Raw genomic sequence first — 18214 nt, 5'->3', positions numbered from 1 at the left:
AGGCACGTGGCTTGGTTTAGTCTCCCTGGACATCGCAGCAGCCTCAAGCATTTTTCACATCAGGGTGTGCTGCAAGAGGGAGTGGGTGAAAACTGTTCTGGCCTGCGCAAAGGACTTCCCTGGACTTGCTTTGCTGAGCATGTGGTGACAGGCCTGCACCTCTCCTTCCAGCAATCTGGGAAAGGTCTTCACACTCCTTCTTGTGGCATGCCCCAATGCAAAAAACGCCAAGATCGGCACTCTTGGGGCTGCTCCTGTGACGTCTAGGTAGGCTAAACCAAGGTGTGTGCCTCTCCCAGGAACTTTTGCGGCTTCTCAGAGTGCCGATAACCTTTGCGCTCTTCTCCGTGCTCTCCTCAGCTCCTCATGATTGCAATAGACGTCCAGAAGCGGCAAGGGCTGTCAGCTGGAAACCCAAGCCCCATTAGCCCCAAAAGCTGCTGCACCAGCAAAGAGCTTACTTACCTCCTTGGCAGGCAGTAATAGAGAGCCAAGGGCTTCTATAGGGCTCTTAAGAGGTGTGATGCGGATGGGCAGGGGGGAGCAAGCAGATGAGTGGCGACCAGATTGGTGGAGCCTGGGGGTGAGCGAGTGAGGAGTGAGTGAGTTCACTGCTGGAACCGGTTCTAAATGGCACACTAGATTTGTGGAACCTCTTCTAGCGAACCGGTTAGAACCGGCAGGAACCCACCCCTGATATAGTGTTGAATAACTGACAACAAAATAGTTTAATTTTGCTAGATGTTCCAATATGCCTGCTGAGATTTATAGAATTGATATCAATACTGTGCTTCTTGTATGTTTTAACAAGGTACAGTAGAGCATAACCATTGGATCCTTAAGGCCTTCTGGAGAGGACAAGTTCCAAACGAACCTGGTTAGTAGAATTTTGCTATTGTTTTTTAACAGCTAACTTTAATCTACACAACCTTCTTTCTGGTGCTGTCATTAACAAGAAGTTTAGCAAGAATGTTAGGGAACTTGTTGCCATTCCCATCCCTGCTCCTCCCAAATTGCATCTGGCAGTCACCATCTAAGCATAAATGTATGAAAAGATTTAATTCAAGAAAGATCTTTGCCAACTATTTCTCTAGTCCAGGGATGTCTAACTCAAGGCTCACAGCCCGCAGGATGCTTAGATCTGGCTCACATGCCCACCCTGGAAACAGTGAAGGACTTGCCTACCAGAGAAAGTGGAGCTTGGGAGGCCTGTGTGGTTCGTTTTCATTGGTCGGGGGTTGCAGAAGACTGTCCCTGCTGAAAACAGAGCTCGGGAGCCCATTTTCACCGGCAGAGCCCACCACCACAGGCAGTCATGATATGAATGACATCAAGCTGACCATGCCACCCTGGCCACACACACACACACACATACTGTGGTCAAACACAATCCTGATGTAGTCCTCAATGAAATAGAGTTTGACACCCCTGTTCTAGTCACTATTCAGAATCTCTGGTTTGTCTACACTGTTTAGAATCTCAGCCTCATTTACAGTTAAGTTCCTTGTACCTCAAAGCAAGGAAGCTTTGTGTTCCACAGATTTGTCATTCAAAGTGCTGCCAAAAAAGGGTTAAGGATTGCCAACATCTCATTGCTAAATACTGTCACTATGAAAAGTGATTTTCCTCCCCCAACCTATTAAATAATGTTCAGGATCTGAGTCCAGCATATTTTGTGCTCCTGAAAAGAACTACTTCTTTTCTTTTTAACTAACATGATGTTTCACTGCAGTTCTCACCTATTATTTTGAAGGAAGAGTCTATAAGTTCATTATGGTGATTCCTGACCCTAAATGGGGCAGAGTCAGAAGTGGCTAACTGGGATAAATAAGTTCCATCAGCTGAAGGATGAACATGGACTCTGGCCTTACTCAGCAGACCTATTAGGGATGCAATGAATTTTATTGAGAAGGGCTCTGTCTTACTGTCTTCTTCTCAGAGTCTGGTATTGACTATTTTTTCCACTGTTAGAGGATGAGGATGAGTTTCTGGGTTCCTGCCATTCTGAGTTAAAGGAAATCAATGGAGTGGCCTTTATAGGCTTTATGTGGATTAGTGCGGCCAGGAGATCCAATTACATTTTCTATGCCTATTGTTAATATTTCTCTAGGATACCAACTGGGTTCTCTAACTCCTGAGTGCAGGTGGCTTCCTGATAACTTGACAGATTTATGCTGACCTGCCAAAAATATAGCTGCCACTTGAGTCATCTAAATAGCGTTCTTGGAGTAGCAACTCATTCTTTTTTGCAAATTAGGCTGTTTGCCTAGTTTGATCTTTGGCTATTTAGATTTCTTCTAACAAAACTGACCACCTGTGCTTTTCTGAAAATAACATCATTACTCTGTTGCTTCTTCCATGCCTCTAATATGCAAATAAACAGTAGACTTTCCCTATTCCAGAAATTATTATTTTTAAGTATTTCTCTCATTTTCTTTAATTTCTCCACCTCTACTATTTCCTCTTACCTTTCAGTTCTTTGTCCTTTACATGTAATAAATCTCTAGAGACTACTGGGAAGTATCCATGAGACACAATTTATTTGTTCTTATTCTTACCAAGTTTAAATTCTTTAGAGGTTTGGACATAGTGTTCCTTTGCAGTGGTTATAGCATCAGAGTGATCCGAGGGACAGTTTCTTTGTTTTATTACAAATTTTTCAAGTTTGGGAAGTTTAGCCTTTGGTTTCGAAGTAGATTCAGTTTAAACAATTTTGGAAAAATGTTTCTGTCCTTTTGAAATAAAGAAAGTTAACGTTAACTTTCAGTTCAAAGTGACGCCTTGTTTTAGTGGCTCTTGATGCAACAGACTTTGTCGATAGTGGACCCAATTTCCACTGGAATTTTGCATCATTTTAGAAATATCATCACAAAAATGCAATTTACTTCATTTTTTTTATTTCTTGTGATTGCATTATGCAAATCCCCTCCCCAATGCCCTATTCTCTGGTTCAATGGACTTTTGTCAATAACAGACAGCTCCACCCCCAATTAGCCTGTTAAAAATTGGTTTTAAAGTGCTTAGCATTACTATCTTATCACCAGTAGAAATGCAAGGTTTATTCAAAACAAATATGAGGGATAATGCAGGAAGTCTTTTGCCTCTTGCCAGATTTATTTTGAAAGAGGGTGGGGGAGAAAGAGAAATAGACAGTGAAAATAATAACAAAAGTTATCTCTACTTGGTAAATGATGTATATGTTCACATGAAATGCACATACACAGACTGAACAAACACTGAATCCCCAAAGGACACCAACAAAGGAACAATATCAACAACTGAAAGTACACTGCGAAGAATGAGATTACTTCAATATATTAGCACTGTTTTTCCTGTGCAACACCCAAATGCCACTTAATCCAAAAGATGTCCTGCTGGTCTGCTTTAAAGCAAGCAAAACTGAGCAGCAAGGAAAAAATATATCTCTCCTGAAGATGCTTTCTCAGTTTGCCTCTTCCAAAAACAAACTAAGCATAAATTCCTCTCCAAACAGGGAAGGTGGAAGAGCGCCACTCAGAAGGCCTATTGCCAAGCTGAGGGCACCACAGCTTCTATGCAGCCACAAAATTCCAGATTTTTTACGCTCAGAACTGCCCAATATGGTTTAGTAGCAAAGCCAGAACTTTGGAAGCCATCTGGGGGTGGGGAATGGGGGACAAAGAGGAGATTTCATATCACAACTCTCCAACTCAAATCCAGGGATACTAAACCAACCGTAGATCCAGATTCCTGCCCCGGAATAACCTTTTAATGCTACCCAGTGTAGTTCAATTAACTTCAGAATAACAGAAAGGGAGGAAGTGAGCAATGCTCTCAGAAGGGAATAGCTTACAAAATTTCCCAAAGTCCACAACAATGAGGAAAGGGAAGGTGTGTTGCTTAAGGTGGCATGCCCTGTTCCCAGATGAACCCTTTTGTGTAATTATGTGGGGGGATAATCTCTGTCCCCCCACATAATTAACCCACTTTTGGGGGCTTCTGGTAATATAGGGCCACTCAAACTCCGATTTCAAAATTGACAAAGGACTCTGATAAAAGACCTTCCCCTCTCCCTGTCTAACCAAGGTGAGGCCAAGGGGTAATTTGTCCAGCTGTTAATCCGACACAACTATGGTAAGTTTGTCTAGTGCAGTTTAAGTGAATCTCAGGGAAGTCAGAGGTGAGATAAAAGCGGGCCTCGTGTTCAGGGAATGCTGAGCATATTTTCCATCAAGCGAGTAGCACGCCATGGAGCATTTTTGGTCGAACAAACAATTTCCCAACCACCCTGCCAGCCTCAAGTAGAAAAATCACATTCAGGAATATTTTCAATAATCAACACTTCAACCTCTCCCCACCAAGAGCACAAACAATGAGACAAGAGTATCACAGAACATACAAAAGCAAGCTTGCAAAGAACAAAAGAAAGTGCAAGAGATTGATTTTCCAGAGCTACTCAGATTTAATGACTCAGGTTTACCTTGATTTTTGAGTCATGTCTGCTTGACGTTCTCCGTCAGCCTGTAAATACTTCCATTTACCTGCCTGGATGCTCACTACGGTAGTATATGTAAATTGAGCCCACATATAAAGTATCTTGTGACTTGGTGAACCCTGGTAAAAGCTTAAAGCCAAAAACAGAAAAGAAAAAAAAAAACCATGAACTTCAGAAAAACTAAAATAATTTCAGGAGGATTAGAACAGAACATAAACTGAGAATGTTTCTAAATCAGGGGATTTAGAATCATACAATAAGCATAAAGAGCAGGATTTGTAAGTTTGATTGAGAAATATGGGGAAAAGGAAGCCTAGCATTGATGTAATCCCAGAAATCAAAACAACTCCTACAAGAAGGAGTTAAGGACCTGTCAGCCGCAAACTTTAAAGAGAGTATGCAGACGTTAAGAGACGCGGTGGCTCAGTGGCTAAGACGCTGAGCTTGTCAATCAGAAAGGTCGGCAGTTCGAATCCCTAGTGCCGCATAACAGAGTGAGCTCCCGTTACTAGTCCCGTCTTCTGCCAACCTATGAATTTGAAAGCATGTAAAATCTAAGTAGAAAAAATAGGAACCACTGTTAATGGGAAGGTAACAGTGTTCCGTGTGCCTTTGGCATTTAGTCATGCTGGCCACATGACCATGGAGACATCTTCAGACAGCACTGGCTCTTCAGCTTTGAAACAGAGATGAGCATCACCCCCTAGAGTCAGGAACAACTAGCACATATGTCCTAGGGGAACCTTTACCTTTAGTTTCATAGTGAACATTTAAGAAAAAAAGTGAAAGCAATTAGATGTTAGATGGGTGAGGGAACAAAATGAAGAATGTAGGAAAGCAAACTTGTCCTTGTCTGCTGGCTTGGGTGCACTGGAGGATTGGCTTGGCTGAACTTCTGAAGAAATGGTAGGAGTCCTTGTTCTGCTCCCAAACTTGAATCAATGAGGGCCTTTTCAATCCTTTTACCAGGACATTTAGCAAATTAAAAGGAAACAAAATCCTCACTTCAGGATGTCCCAAGTAGACTCTAGGAACCATCAATAAGGTATCAGAAAGAAAGTATTATGCTTCTCCTTTCTCCTTCCTCAACTGAAGGGACAGGAATGAATAAGGAAATTCCTTAGCATAATAATCATGGGGTGAAACTCTAAAAGGAGACAATAGAGCCCACCAAAGATGTTTGCAAAAGCTCAAGTACTTTGCTGGGGGCCTGTCTTGCCAAAGTTTCAATAATGGAGGGATTTCTTTGCCAAACTGGAATGGAGCCTCAGCCTCTTGTTACAGGCTATCTTTAACAAAATACGCTAGAGTTGCCTAAGAGGAGTTATCACAATAGCTGTCACTTGGAAACATTCAAAGAACTGGGCATCAGCCTGAGCTGAAAGAGCAGTTTAAAATCACCTGATAAGAAGACCTCCAACAAGGCCCTAAGGAACAAGCCGGCCACTTCACATCTGTGATTTTGGCTGAATATATTTAAATCTATGGATAGATACCAGCGTGCTTCATAAGTCTTTGTGGCTACCTGGGGCACTTCAGCCTACACTCTCCCCGATCTGACAAAATTAAAGAGAAAACTGTTGTGAGAAGAGGCTACATTTCCGGAAGCACTACAAGGCGGCTTGTTCCGAGGAAACTTTTGATACAGATCGCAGTGAACACATCCTCCTCCAAGGCGACACCAATGCCCCTCGATCCCTCCATTAGCTTAAACAGGGAAGCATCCATCTAACTGTAGGTACTGCTTGTCCTGAATGAGGGATGCATTATTTATCTCTCCGCGTTATTTTCACAGATTTCTGGAGAGAGTGGGGCAACGTAAAGAAAGAATAATAGAGAGAGACAGAGAGACCGCGGAGAGAGCGCCTAGCAGTTATTTTTCTCTCTCTCTTGCTAGCTCGCTTGCATATTCTACCCCACGTTACTTTGATTGACAGCCCAGCCTCTCCACTCTCCTTCTCCCCGACCTTCCTATTTTCCCTGCCTGCCTGAACGTTCCGCTGCCTCCCATTGGCTCGCTCAGAGGGGTCCTGCAGCTCAACTAGAAAGGCTTCCTAGGAAAGTGGGAGGGAGGCAGAGAGGGAGGTGAAGCTTACCAGAGTCAGCTGCCATTGGTCTGATGTCATTGCCCCACGTTGGTTCCTAAGCAGACGATTGGCAGTACGCCCTCCTCCCTCTCGCTCAGGGCGGAGCCAGGAGGCTGGTTAGCTCGAGGAGTGTGAAACCGCGTGTTAATGTAACCAGCGCGGGCGGATACATTGTGTCCCGTTTATTGAGATCCTGCCGCCGCCGCCGCCGCCGCCGAGCTGGGCTGTGTGTCCTGCGGAGTTTTCTTATTACGTGCCGGTTTCGTCTCCATGGAAGAAAAATCTTTGCGATAATTTTGGGGAGGGGGGAGGAGAAGGTCTTGTCTTCTCCCCAACCCCCGCCTGGATGGTTCCTCGAGGGGATCTTACAAAGAAGAACTTTGGCCCGGCGTTGAGCAAGAGAGAAAGAAAAGCAGCGGAAGGGAAACCAGAGGCCGCCGCGAAAAGTCTGCCCGGGATGCTTCTGCCCCAAACGGAGGGTTTCGTTTCAGGATTCTAACGTGGGGATCCTGGCCGAGGCGCTGCGGGCCTAGGAAGACAGCCTCGGCACGACTCCGAGGGAGAAGCGGCTCTTGATTTGGAGACCCACTGCGGTGGGAAGATTGGGTACCAGGAGGGAGAAGAGCGGCTGAAGTGGGGGTGGGGTGGTTTTTCCGTGTAACTCTCAGGACTCTCTTCCTTCAGTCCGGCTCCTGCCTCGTAACCCTCCCCCCCTCCCTCCCTCGATTTCCTTCCTCGAGTCCCGCGCCCGATCTGGCCTGAATCGTTCTCCCGACGCGGGGAGAGCGCGGCCTTTCGCAGGGGCGCTCCTCGGCTCTAGCCCCGCACCCCGATCGTCGGAAAGAGCCCCTTTGACTTGTTTGGATTTGCTCCTCCGATCGACTCCAAAACCACCGATCTTTCGGGTGGTTGGTTGGTTGGTTGTTTTATTTGTTGGGTTTTTTTCTAAGTGCGTTTGGCGGCCGAGGGAAGGAAGGTTGTTATTTCCTGAGAGAAAAAAAGAAAGAAAAGAAAGGGGAAAGAAAAAAACCCCAGGAAGCCGAAGGAGCGACAACAAGAACAACAACGGCGCAGCGAGGAAGGACCCATCCCGGACTGGCCATCTCTTGCGCTTGCTCGGGCAGATCCCCGGTGACTTTTTCTCCCCTCGCTCTCACTCGAGCTAACAACAAAGGAAGCGGCTGGGCTGGGGCTGGAGGGAAGCCGCGTGTGGTGGGGGGAGGATGAGCCTGCAGCTGAGCCAAGAAGCGGAGTAAGCGCCCTTCCCCGCTTTCCTCCCACCTGGCGTTTGCTCTGGAGCTTCCGCGGAATCTAAAGTTCAGGGGGTCGAGGCGAGGCGAGACCTGCGGAGGAGGAAAGCGGCGGCCAGAGCCATGTTTCCTCAGAGCCGGCATCCCGTAAGTGGCCTTTCAGCTTCCTCACCTCCTCTTCCACCCCCCCCCCGGTCCCCTTTTCCCGGGCAAAAAGTAACGCGCGGGTCTCTTGGCTAAACGCCGGAGTCCGAAAGTGTAACCGGTTGGCCTTCTGCGAACTCTTGTAGGGCCGAAAACAGCTTTTTTTTGGGGGGGGGGAAGCGGTGTGTATGTGTGTGGGCGGGCGGGCGGGCGAGGAAAGGCCTGGGAAACTTCTGCCTCGTCAGCTGGCCTGGCCGAGGTTTGGTTTGAAAAGCCTCGCTTGGCTTTTGGGGGAGCGACCAGCGAAGGGGAGGGGGGACGGGCGGCGCGTGAGGCTTCCCCTTTTGTTTACTCGTAGCCCTGGCGTGGCCGCTTCGGTTCCCTTTCCCGGTTCCGGACCCAGCCTGTAAGTCGAAGAGCGGCTGGGTACTTTCCCCTCAAAGCCCGAATGCGAGACGCCGCTGCTGCCATTTCCTGGAAGAAAGAGGTCGTTGGAGGGAGTGCTCTCTTGCCCGCCAGTGGCGGTGCTTTTTAATGAAGGATAGCAGCGATGGGGCCATCCCTACAAAGGCGGCTTCGTGGGGGATTCTGCCTTTGCCCTTGCCACGTGCTCTTTCTGGGCCAGGTGGCAATTGTTCCCTCGGTAGCCGTGGCTGCAACTTTTCCTGCTTTTTCTAACTCTGCCCCCTCCTCCTTTCTTTCCTTCCTTCCTTCCTTCCCTCCTCTTCAGACGCCACACCAAGCTGCAGGACAGCCCTTCAAGTTCACAATCCCGGAGTCTCTAGACCGAATCAAAGAGGAGTTCCAGTTTCTCCAAGCTCAGTATCACAGGTGAGAATAGCTCTGGCCGGCTGAGAAGGGCATCTCTCTCCCACAAAGCTTCACTTGGGGAAAAAAAGGAAGGTTTCTTCTGGGCTGAGATGTTCAAGGCTCCATAATGTGCTCCTTAGTGTGTGTGTGTATATGTATATAGGGTGTGTTTTGCTTCTTCCAAATGTACTTAGTAGTTATGCCCAGGTGGTGGCGTGAGGAGGCAGTGAAAAGTCTGTCACTCACTCACTGAAGGTGAGTGTGCAAGCAGGCTGGTGGATCCGGCTATTGTTTTTATTTGTGTTGGGTTAATACACTTTAGGTGCATGAGCTGCTCTCTTGCTACCTCCATCTTTCTATGTGCTTTCAGAGCTTTACAGGAACTGTCAATATTTGCTCTGGAAAATTTTAAGAGACTGAGTTGACATTTGGTCAACCAGGGTTCCTGTCCTCATATTACAGCATGCCATCATTAAATGAATATAAATAAATAAATAAACCCTATTTAACTGTGTCACCACAGCTCCTGAGAGAATAGAGCATGCTAAGTAAAAGGATTTCTAAAAACATTTTTACAAAATAAAGTGTTTAAGCAATAAAGCATGCTTATTTGGTCATTGTTTGATCCTCTTTGTGCCTATTTAGAATTATGTTTTATTTAGTTCAGTGCAAAATATTCCTGAGATAGTGTACATAAAAGTTCAGCAAAGTTTTCAATGCACAATTTGCAAACAAGAAATAAAGTTAGGGTTATTTACTGAAACATTAACTTGTACGTACATGTAAGTAAAATACACGTCTAGTAAAAATCTGAGGAACACATCTTTAAAGTAAACATGTTCCAGGGCCAGATGGTTAGTATATTATCTTGGTTTGGTTTGTACAAACAAACATACATATATAAAATTGAGCTCAGCTGTTATATAGCTCAAGCACACTGTGTACACAGTCTTAACTGCAAAGATCAAGCCTGTTCAAATAAGTAGTATTCAAACAGTAAAGTTTTTACAATAGTGTGAGAGTCTCAGGAATTATGGTACACACCTACAAATACTCTTTAATCATAGCAGCAAAACAGAAAGCCTTTAATTATCTAAAGGATTTTGCTTGATGACCTTCAGGCTTTTATTTTTAGTTAATAGAATTACAATACCAATCCTAGAAGTAAATTTCCATTGGAAATAATTTGTAAATGAATTTGAAGCTTGGCAGCTTGATTTAAATTATTTTACTTCAATGGAAAGCTATAAATTATGTTTTGGTCTAATTAAATGTTTATGTATACTACTATAAATTACAGTGCTGTATTATCTCCAAGTAGTTCACATGATGGGCAAAAGTTATTTAATTTGGTTATGCTTGAAAAATTGATTTTGGGAAAATACAAACCAAGGTGTTATTTGCTAATAATTCACATGGATTTCTATAGAAATGTATTTTCTGAATCTTTCATAGGAATGCTGGAATTCTGTGTTAGTACCTCTTTAAAAACATTTTCCCACTATATTAAATTATTTCTATATTTTGTAGAAATGCTTTTATCTGTTTGATCTCCTGTGCATATTCAAATGTTGCCATCTATTAAAGTGGGTTGATAAACATCTCTGTATTTCTACTTTGTGATCCCAGAACAGTTTCCATAACAAGCATCTTTTCAGAATGTAAATAAAAACATATCTTAAATCCATATATTTAAAACAAATACACATCTTTATCTTTGCAGCCTTAAGTTGGAATGTGAGAAGCTCGCAAGTGAAAAGACAGAAATGCAAAGGCACTACGTTATGGTAAGTACAATCTTGTTTATGTGCTTTATTAAAATGTAAAATCAGAATTGGAAGAAAACATGGAAAATAGTTTAATCTAGACCCCTGTTAAGGGCGGGACACACTATATAGTATCCCTGACAGCTGGTGGTCTAGCTTCTGTTTAACTTCCTCCAGTAAAAGACTCCCTTAGCAGCTTGCTCCGTTGCAGAATACATTTTAGGACATTTCCTGTTGTTCATTAAAATCAGCTTTACCACAGTTTTAATGTATTGGTTTACTTCTGTTTGTTTGGAACAAGAGAAAATGAAAATTCTGGGCATGACAGAACTGCTGTTTGTATGTTTGTATTTTAAATAAACTTTTCTCTGCTTTGTTCACAGTATTATGAAATGTCATACGGATTAAATATTGAAATGCACAAACAGGTAAGAAATTGTTGTTATTGAATTCTGTGTTAATACAAAATTACATTACATGAATATCTAAAAGGTTGGAGAATTATAGGAAAAATTTCCCTATAAATTTCCATTTTGTTTTATAAATACTATCCTGGCCTTTGTCGTTATATATGAGAAATGCTTAAAGTTGAATATTTTCAAGGAAATAGTTTTCTAGAAGAAAATTTGGGGTTGGTACCGCCTTGAATTTGCCTAACCAGTATTTTATGTCTAGGCAGCATATGTTGATGGTTGCTCAAATCTAAGCCATTTAAAAAGCATGAAAAGATTAGTGACTTGGAAAGCATTCCTTATGACTGAGTTTGCAAGTTCCCATAAAATTCACACTTATGGCTACTATAATGGTGAATAAAAAGAGTATTGAACTGGAACAAGACACTAAGGACCTCATAAGAGAAAGAAAGCTAAATGATTGCTCAGCCCAAAGGACCTTCAATTGAGTAGTTATTGTCTGCCAAAGAAAGCATTAATGGCAGGGTGTAAATATTCTGTAGATATGCTGACATCCACTTTTTCATCAAGATGCTGGTACAATAAGTCTTTCAGAAATCGATGGCCTCTTAAAAAAATTATCATTAGATGAAGTTGCACAGTTGGATACATTTCAAAGTGCAACAATACAATTCTTTCTTGATGTATATGTGCTATTTCATCTGAAACTCTTGTTTCATTAAATTAAGGAGCATGGCTGACCAGCTAAGGCAAAGTGGAGAAATTGATTCGTTCAGGTTTCACATCTTCAGTGTATTCAAAGGCTCCCATTAAGCAAGTGTGCTTGAATGCTGAATTCTGCTTTTGTAATTCTGAGCTCTTTTGATTTGGGGGGAGTATGTGTAAAATCCATCAGATGCTAGGACCTTTGGTAATCTAGAATTATGATTCTCTCAAAAGTAGACACATTTTAGATGTATAAAATATTGCATTTGACATTTACATATTAAACATTGGGTCATATAAATAATGGAAGCTTTTAAGCCTTAACTAAATTGTTGGAATTTAGGTATTAAGAATTCTCATTTTTCCTTATAGTTGTTTCTATTTGCTTTAAAATAGTACTATTACATTGCACGAAATACTAATGTTTTTCTACCACCCCCTCCGAAATGTGTAGGCTGCCATTTGCTTAAAACTTACTAATAGCTTGTTACAGATCAAAGGTTTTATGAGCTTAATTGGTCATACTTTTGTTCAACATAGTTTAAAAAATTTCTTCTTTAACAGCAAACCAAATGTGTAAATTGGAAACTAGAATTGAGAACTGGATTTATTTAAAGATTAAACAAACAAAACTGAGAGAGTTATTTTAGTCGGTGCTTTCGTATACCAAATTTTATTTAGTCTGAATATGAAATTTATAAATAACCTTTTCAGATACAATAAGCATTGTCTATATTATTTCTGTAAAAGGAAATTTCCAAAATAATATTTATATTTGGTAGAAATTTGCTATTTTTATATAGTATTCAACCGAAGTAGCAATGATTTCACCGTATACTTTTCATGTACGACATAGTTAACTATTTCTCTATCTTAACAATGTTATTGAAAAAAGAAAATGAATTCATCTTGGAAAAAAGGATGTGTGTACGTGAGAATTTCATGATTTAAACATGAACAGTATGTTCTTAGGCATTTGCTGGAGAGTAATCATAATTCTTATTAAAACTGTTGATGTGTATCCCCCAGGGAGTAGCTAGGCTCCAATTGATGCTTTTTGCTGGCTGATCACCAGCCTGGCCTAAGTGCTCATTATGTTGTAGAGAGGGTCTTCAGAGCTCTCATTACATTTGACAGGAATTCTCTCTAGGGGGAAACTGGGCATTAGCTAGACTCCTGACAGGCTGAAATTATTCCTGTTTTATGGCTTATAACCAAATGCTTAGCAAGGCACCATCAAGAGACATAAAAGTCATCATAACTGACTTTTTTTAAAACACAAAATGTAGTGATGGGATTTTTTTTTTTCATTAATTGTAATGTCACCAATGCATTCATCTAATGTTATAAATGTGAATAGATGCTTTCAGAGATCTATGCCCCCTTCACTCCAAACTTTAGCAAAAGAAATTGCAGTAGCATGGCAAAATAACAACAAAAAGTATATGTTAATCTGGAGGATTATTTTATCCTTATTTCCATGGCTGTTATTTCATGTTGGCAGTATTTTCCAAAAATGAAAATCAACATAGCTTGAACAGGCTTCTACCTGCTTGGTAGGAACATAATTTGATGTAGGCAAGCTCTTTCTATTCCCTCTTTGCATGTCTTTTGCCTTTAAGCAAAGTGGATGGCATCCAGGAAATTATGTTTCGGATTCTGGCCATCTTTTATAAAATTACGATTCTTTACTTATATTTTATTTTATTCTTTATTTAATATGCCATTAGTTATTTGCATTTATATAGTGTAACAGACTGGACAAGACTCCATTTAACCTTAGAGTTACTGGATAGCTTTGGATCAATCATTGTCTCATGTCACTTCCCTCAAAGGATTGTTGTGGGAATAAAATGAGCTAAATCTTCATGGTAGCAGGAATTCCAGAAACATTGTGATTTTTTGTGTGTATTTAGACCTATTTAGAGAGCAATGAGCTAAGGACCAACATAACATCTCAGACAAAAAGCTGCTACTTTACATCAGTACTTTCTACTTATCACAATTATTTATTGGGTTGACTAATGCACAATTTTCTTTGGCCACTAGAAATTCTGTTTGCAGAATTCATCAAGGAGAAGAGCAAATTTCCCTGATCTCCCCTTGTAGTTACTCTTATGAGTGGAAAAGTTTCTCTCCAATCTTTTGGAATGGATTATTTAGGGCATGAGACAAATGTGCTGGAACTACTTTTATCTGATCTCAACCTAAATGGGGTCAGCCCTGATTAGTTCTCGGATGAGAGAACGCTGTAATTCCAAATCTTTTTGAATAGATTGCGAAGTTAAAATAAAACAGTAGAAGAGAATATCTATAGCTCAGGGTTGAACTACGGAGTCCTTGATGCTCTCTAAGCATCATGTTGTTGATGGTTTTATCATTAGTTATTTGCTTGCAGATGTTTCCTTACCTGACTAGGTAACATATTTAATGGTAGAAGAGAGTGAGGTTTCCCCACCTCCTTCCAATACTGAAGATACTAACTACTTGGGCAACAAAACATCTGCAAGCAAACAACTAAGCTCTGAAATCACTTAGTTTTTAAAAATGCATTCACTTGCAAACCACTTCTTTTATTTTCCAAAAGTACTATGTGAATATAGCCATCAAGAGTTGAGTGCCTTGCAAGGTTATCTTTGCTTTGGTAAGACAAGTAGGTAAAAAATGTTCTACCCCCCTCATCAATATGGTTTGTCCTGGGAATTCTTTACTACTTGTGGCATCTCTGGATTCATCTTTTTTTAGGACACAAAAAGAGAAAACGGGGGTGGTGCAGGAAATGAAGCATTAATTTAACCAGTAGTAAGCTTAATCCTTGATCTGACAAACAATGGTAGCAAGTGTTTTTTCTCCTTTAGGTTGCATATTTTGCTTACGCATATATGATTTTAAGCCTTTTGCTAGCTTATCATAGTACTTCTTCCTTTCTTTTGCTTCTCTAATAGCATTTCAAAAACTATGCTGGTAGTCAGTCTAGAGCTGATATAGATCTTTCTAGGGAATTGCTTAAAGGTTATGAGTTTCATTTTTAAAAAATACTCATTACGGCAGTTAGGGTTAGCAATGATTACTGTGGTAAATTTGTTGCCAAGATACAGGGTTTCTTGGATACTAGTAGCTGCATGGGAAATGTTTTCTCTGTGTCGTTCTCATCGTTCCTGTCGGATGGCCTTCAGAGTAAACCAGAAAATAAACCTTCTTGTGTGTTAAAACCCCAATTGTTTAGGGGTAAGGTTAGCCTTAGTTCAGTGGCAGTCAGCCAAATAAAGATTGATCACTGCTGAGCCCACAGACAGACTATATAAACTACTACAGTGTTTGAGTTCCTGCCATTCTAAAAGTGACAGGTGGGCCTTTGTCTCCTCTGAGGGGGATAGCTATGATCTTTCTGACCTGCCTTCAGGCAAGCTTGTTACTTTGCCCTGCTGAGGTTTTCTGTTTGGCTTGCTGCCTTCTCACTTCCAAATAATTACAACTTCAAAAATGGAGCATAGTGCTAACAGTGCCAGTCTTTTCTTTGAAGGAGCCACTCACAAAGCTGTCTGTGTTCAACAGCCGTATCTCCTGATGGTTGCTCGTGACATCATTGGTAATAGATGGCTTCAGACAATTCAGAGATTTTCTTGATTTTGCACAGTTCTTTGGATAGGAACGATCGTGATATTGGACTAGTCTTCCTCCATGTACTTTTTAATGTGGCTTCATTAATTTAATTGCAAGCAGGAGCTCAAATGAATTTGTGAAACTAATAACTTCTTTATAGCAAGTTAATGTCAGGCACATGGAATTTTAAATATTATCTTTTTAAAGCATGGAAATGGTTTTGTGTGGAGTAGCATAAATCAAAGTATCTTTCTGAATTGTGTTGCAATATATTCTCAAACCGAGTATTACCATATCAGCAAAAGATTGGCTTTTTAAAAATAGATTTCCTTCTGCTTGGCTGCTTTTATTTCACTTATTGCTTTCTGACTTTCTCGGTATCTTGATTTTCTGTCATCAAGGTATTAGGTGAACATATTTTAGCACTAATGAATTTTGTCATTGTCCCACACCCCAAAGGTCAGAGAAGCCTAGTGTTGAAAAACAGGTTGCAATAGATACAATCCTACTCCTTCAGGTCTATTTTTTCTTCACATTTTGATCTTAAACACCTGCCTTTTATATATTTAATTCTTCACAATATTTTGTATAATTTTTAGCTTATAAGACTATAATAAGACAATCCTTTGCACTATTTATTCATCACCAGCATTAAGCTTTTATATATTCATAGCAGAGATTTTGATCACTACCCTTTACAAAAGTTCAAACAGACTAAATGAAACACCTCTTTGTTTGAAAAGAGGAAATTGTTGTAGTTGGATATGCTTCTTGAAACCACAGTTTGGAACATAGTTATTATATTCTAGTCAACATGGCTATAGCATAGTTATCCTAGTTTTATCCTGGTTAATCAGAATAGCTTCCAAATTAAACTGATTAAAAATGATTCCAGTTAGGAGATGCCTGATCTCTTGTGTTGCATGCTGCTTTTGGACTTGTGACATAAAATGTTGGACAGAAAAAGGAGAGTCCCCTTCCTTGTTTTCGGTCTTTTGATATCTTATGTAAACAATTGGTCAAAGTAGCTTATGGAATAAGGTGACCAGTCAGTGTATTGACAAGAACATACACAATAGGGAAAAAACTGCATTAAGAGACCAAGCCATTGGGATTTGCAGTAAATATATTACTGAACACAAGTGAATTGCCAATACTGCTTGTTTAGCAGTTTGCAAGGGCAATGGCAGTATGGATTTTTGAATTAGAAGGGAGAAAGACTGTTCTTTCTCTGTGCTGGAACATATAGTGGATAGTTAAGAAGAGAATTGATTTAAAGAACAAACTGCTGCAGCTTCTGTTTTGAGCCATTTGAAAAGCTTCTGTGGATTACTGGATGAAAACAAAAGGGTAGTTTTCCATTTTGTGGAGGAACAGAGAAAAAAGGATTTTGTTTGCTATCTGGATAGGATGTTAAGCATAAAAAGATATGGTCCATTCCCAAGGACAGGGATGGACTACTATAAGAAATTCTTTGGATTACTCTGTTTAGGTTAAATAGTAAATTAAAGGTTCTCCTTGTACATATGTGCTAATCATTCCCGACTCTAGGGGGCAGTGCTCATCTTGGTTTCAAAGTTGAAGAGCTGAAGACATCTCCATGGTCATGTGGCTGGCATGACTAAATGCAAAAGGCACATGGAATGCTGTTACCTTCACACCAAAGTGGTTTCTATTTTTTTTCTTCCATTTTTACATACTTTTGAACTGTTAGATAGGCAGAAGCTGGACAAGTAACAGGAGCTCACTGTTATGTGGCACTAGGAATTCAAACCACCAAACTGCTGATCTTTCTGATTGACAAGCATCTTAGCCACTGGGCCACCGCATCCCAGTTTAAATAGAGGGAGCCTAAATTAACAAATACATTTTCAGTTTGCCACGAAAACCCACACAAACAAACCAAAAATGCACATGATACTCCTCCCTCCTTCCCTCCCTTGCAACTTGGTCCTCTGTGTATTTACTCAAAACTAGCTTAACCGAGTTCTATTTAACACTTGATCAAAATACTTTCACAGATCTATATTTAATATGACATCTTACTTACAGCTTAAAAAGAATGGTTCATGAAAACGAGGTGGTAAATGTGCTTTATTAGAATTCAGTATAGAACTATCACTATCCTTTTTGTGCACCAAAAATAACATGACCTGCAAATCACTTTTGTGGTTTTCAAACTTGCCTACACATGTGGGAAATGAATGTCCATAACAAGGTGATGGCGATGATGTATTCCATTTTGATATTCTAACCATTTGTAACTAATATTACAGTTGATTTAATTGAAAACCACAGCAAGTACCCATGGTTGTGGCTCATCAGTCCAGGCTTAAACTATAATATACGTCATGTAGAGTCATTCTAAATTTGGATTCCCCACTTAACTGGTTTTCAAACCACAGTGATTACTTTCAAGCAACCCTGCCCTTGTTGTTAACGGGAAGAGACAAAAGTTGTGTGTGGTACTCTGTGGGGTGAGTTTACCATTTAACCATTTCCTTCTTAAGTGGATGTGCAATCAAAGTCAAAGAGATAGTAGACTCATGCTGTTTTTATTAATCTTAAGTACTGCACCTTTACACGAGGTCGGGGAAATCCATACATTCTGCTCTAAAAATGGGTGACAAAATATTTTATATTTAAATATGTAATCAGACTTTGAATGAAACAATAGTGTATATTTGTTTATTCAGACATTTATGTATTGGCCTACTTTTAAGAATGATAGTAGTAGAGTAAATACTTAGCAATTTAGGGTTTTTTCCATGTGTGTGTGTGTGTGTGTGTGTGTGTGTGTGTGTATGTATGTATGTATGTATGTATGTATGTATGTATGTATGTATGTATATGCTGGTCTTGTTGTATTTGGGTCTTTTCCCGTATAAGATTGAGATTGTTTTGACAATGTTTTGGCGAGGTCTCACTTGCCATCTTCAGGCTGGGTTTTGGGCTTCAGAGA

The 18214-nt window shown here is 40.7% G+C and overlaps 1 protein-coding gene across 4 annotated transcripts in view; it reads left to right on the top strand.

Moving 5' to 3' along the window:
• The first annotated feature begins 6768 nt into the window (after nt 1-6768).
• LOC116506662 (transducin-like enhancer protein 1) overlaps nt 6769-18214 on the top strand; it is a 78425-nt gene continuing 66979 nt past the window's right edge. For all 4 annotated transcript variants that reach the window (XM_032214502.1, XM_032214500.1, XM_032214501.1 and 1 more), the window contains exons 1-4: nt 6769-7958; nt 8686-8786; nt 10489-10552; nt 10915-10959. In XM_032214502.1, the coding sequence (XP_032070393.1) occupies nt 7935-7958; nt 8686-8786; nt 10489-10552; nt 10915-10959 (234 nt within the window). In that variant the 5' untranslated portion in view covers nt 6769-7934. The remainder of the gene's footprint in view (nt 7959-8685; nt 8787-10488; nt 10553-10914; nt 10960-18214) is intronic.

The sequence above is a fragment of the Thamnophis elegans genome, chromosome 3 (genome assembly GCF_009769535.1).
Source record: "Thamnophis elegans isolate rThaEle1 chromosome 3, rThaEle1.pri, whole genome shotgun sequence".
Classification (NCBI taxonomy): Eukaryota; Metazoa; Chordata; class Lepidosauria; order Squamata; family Colubridae; genus Thamnophis; species Thamnophis elegans.
This window is presented reverse-complemented; position numbering and strand designations above follow the sequence as displayed.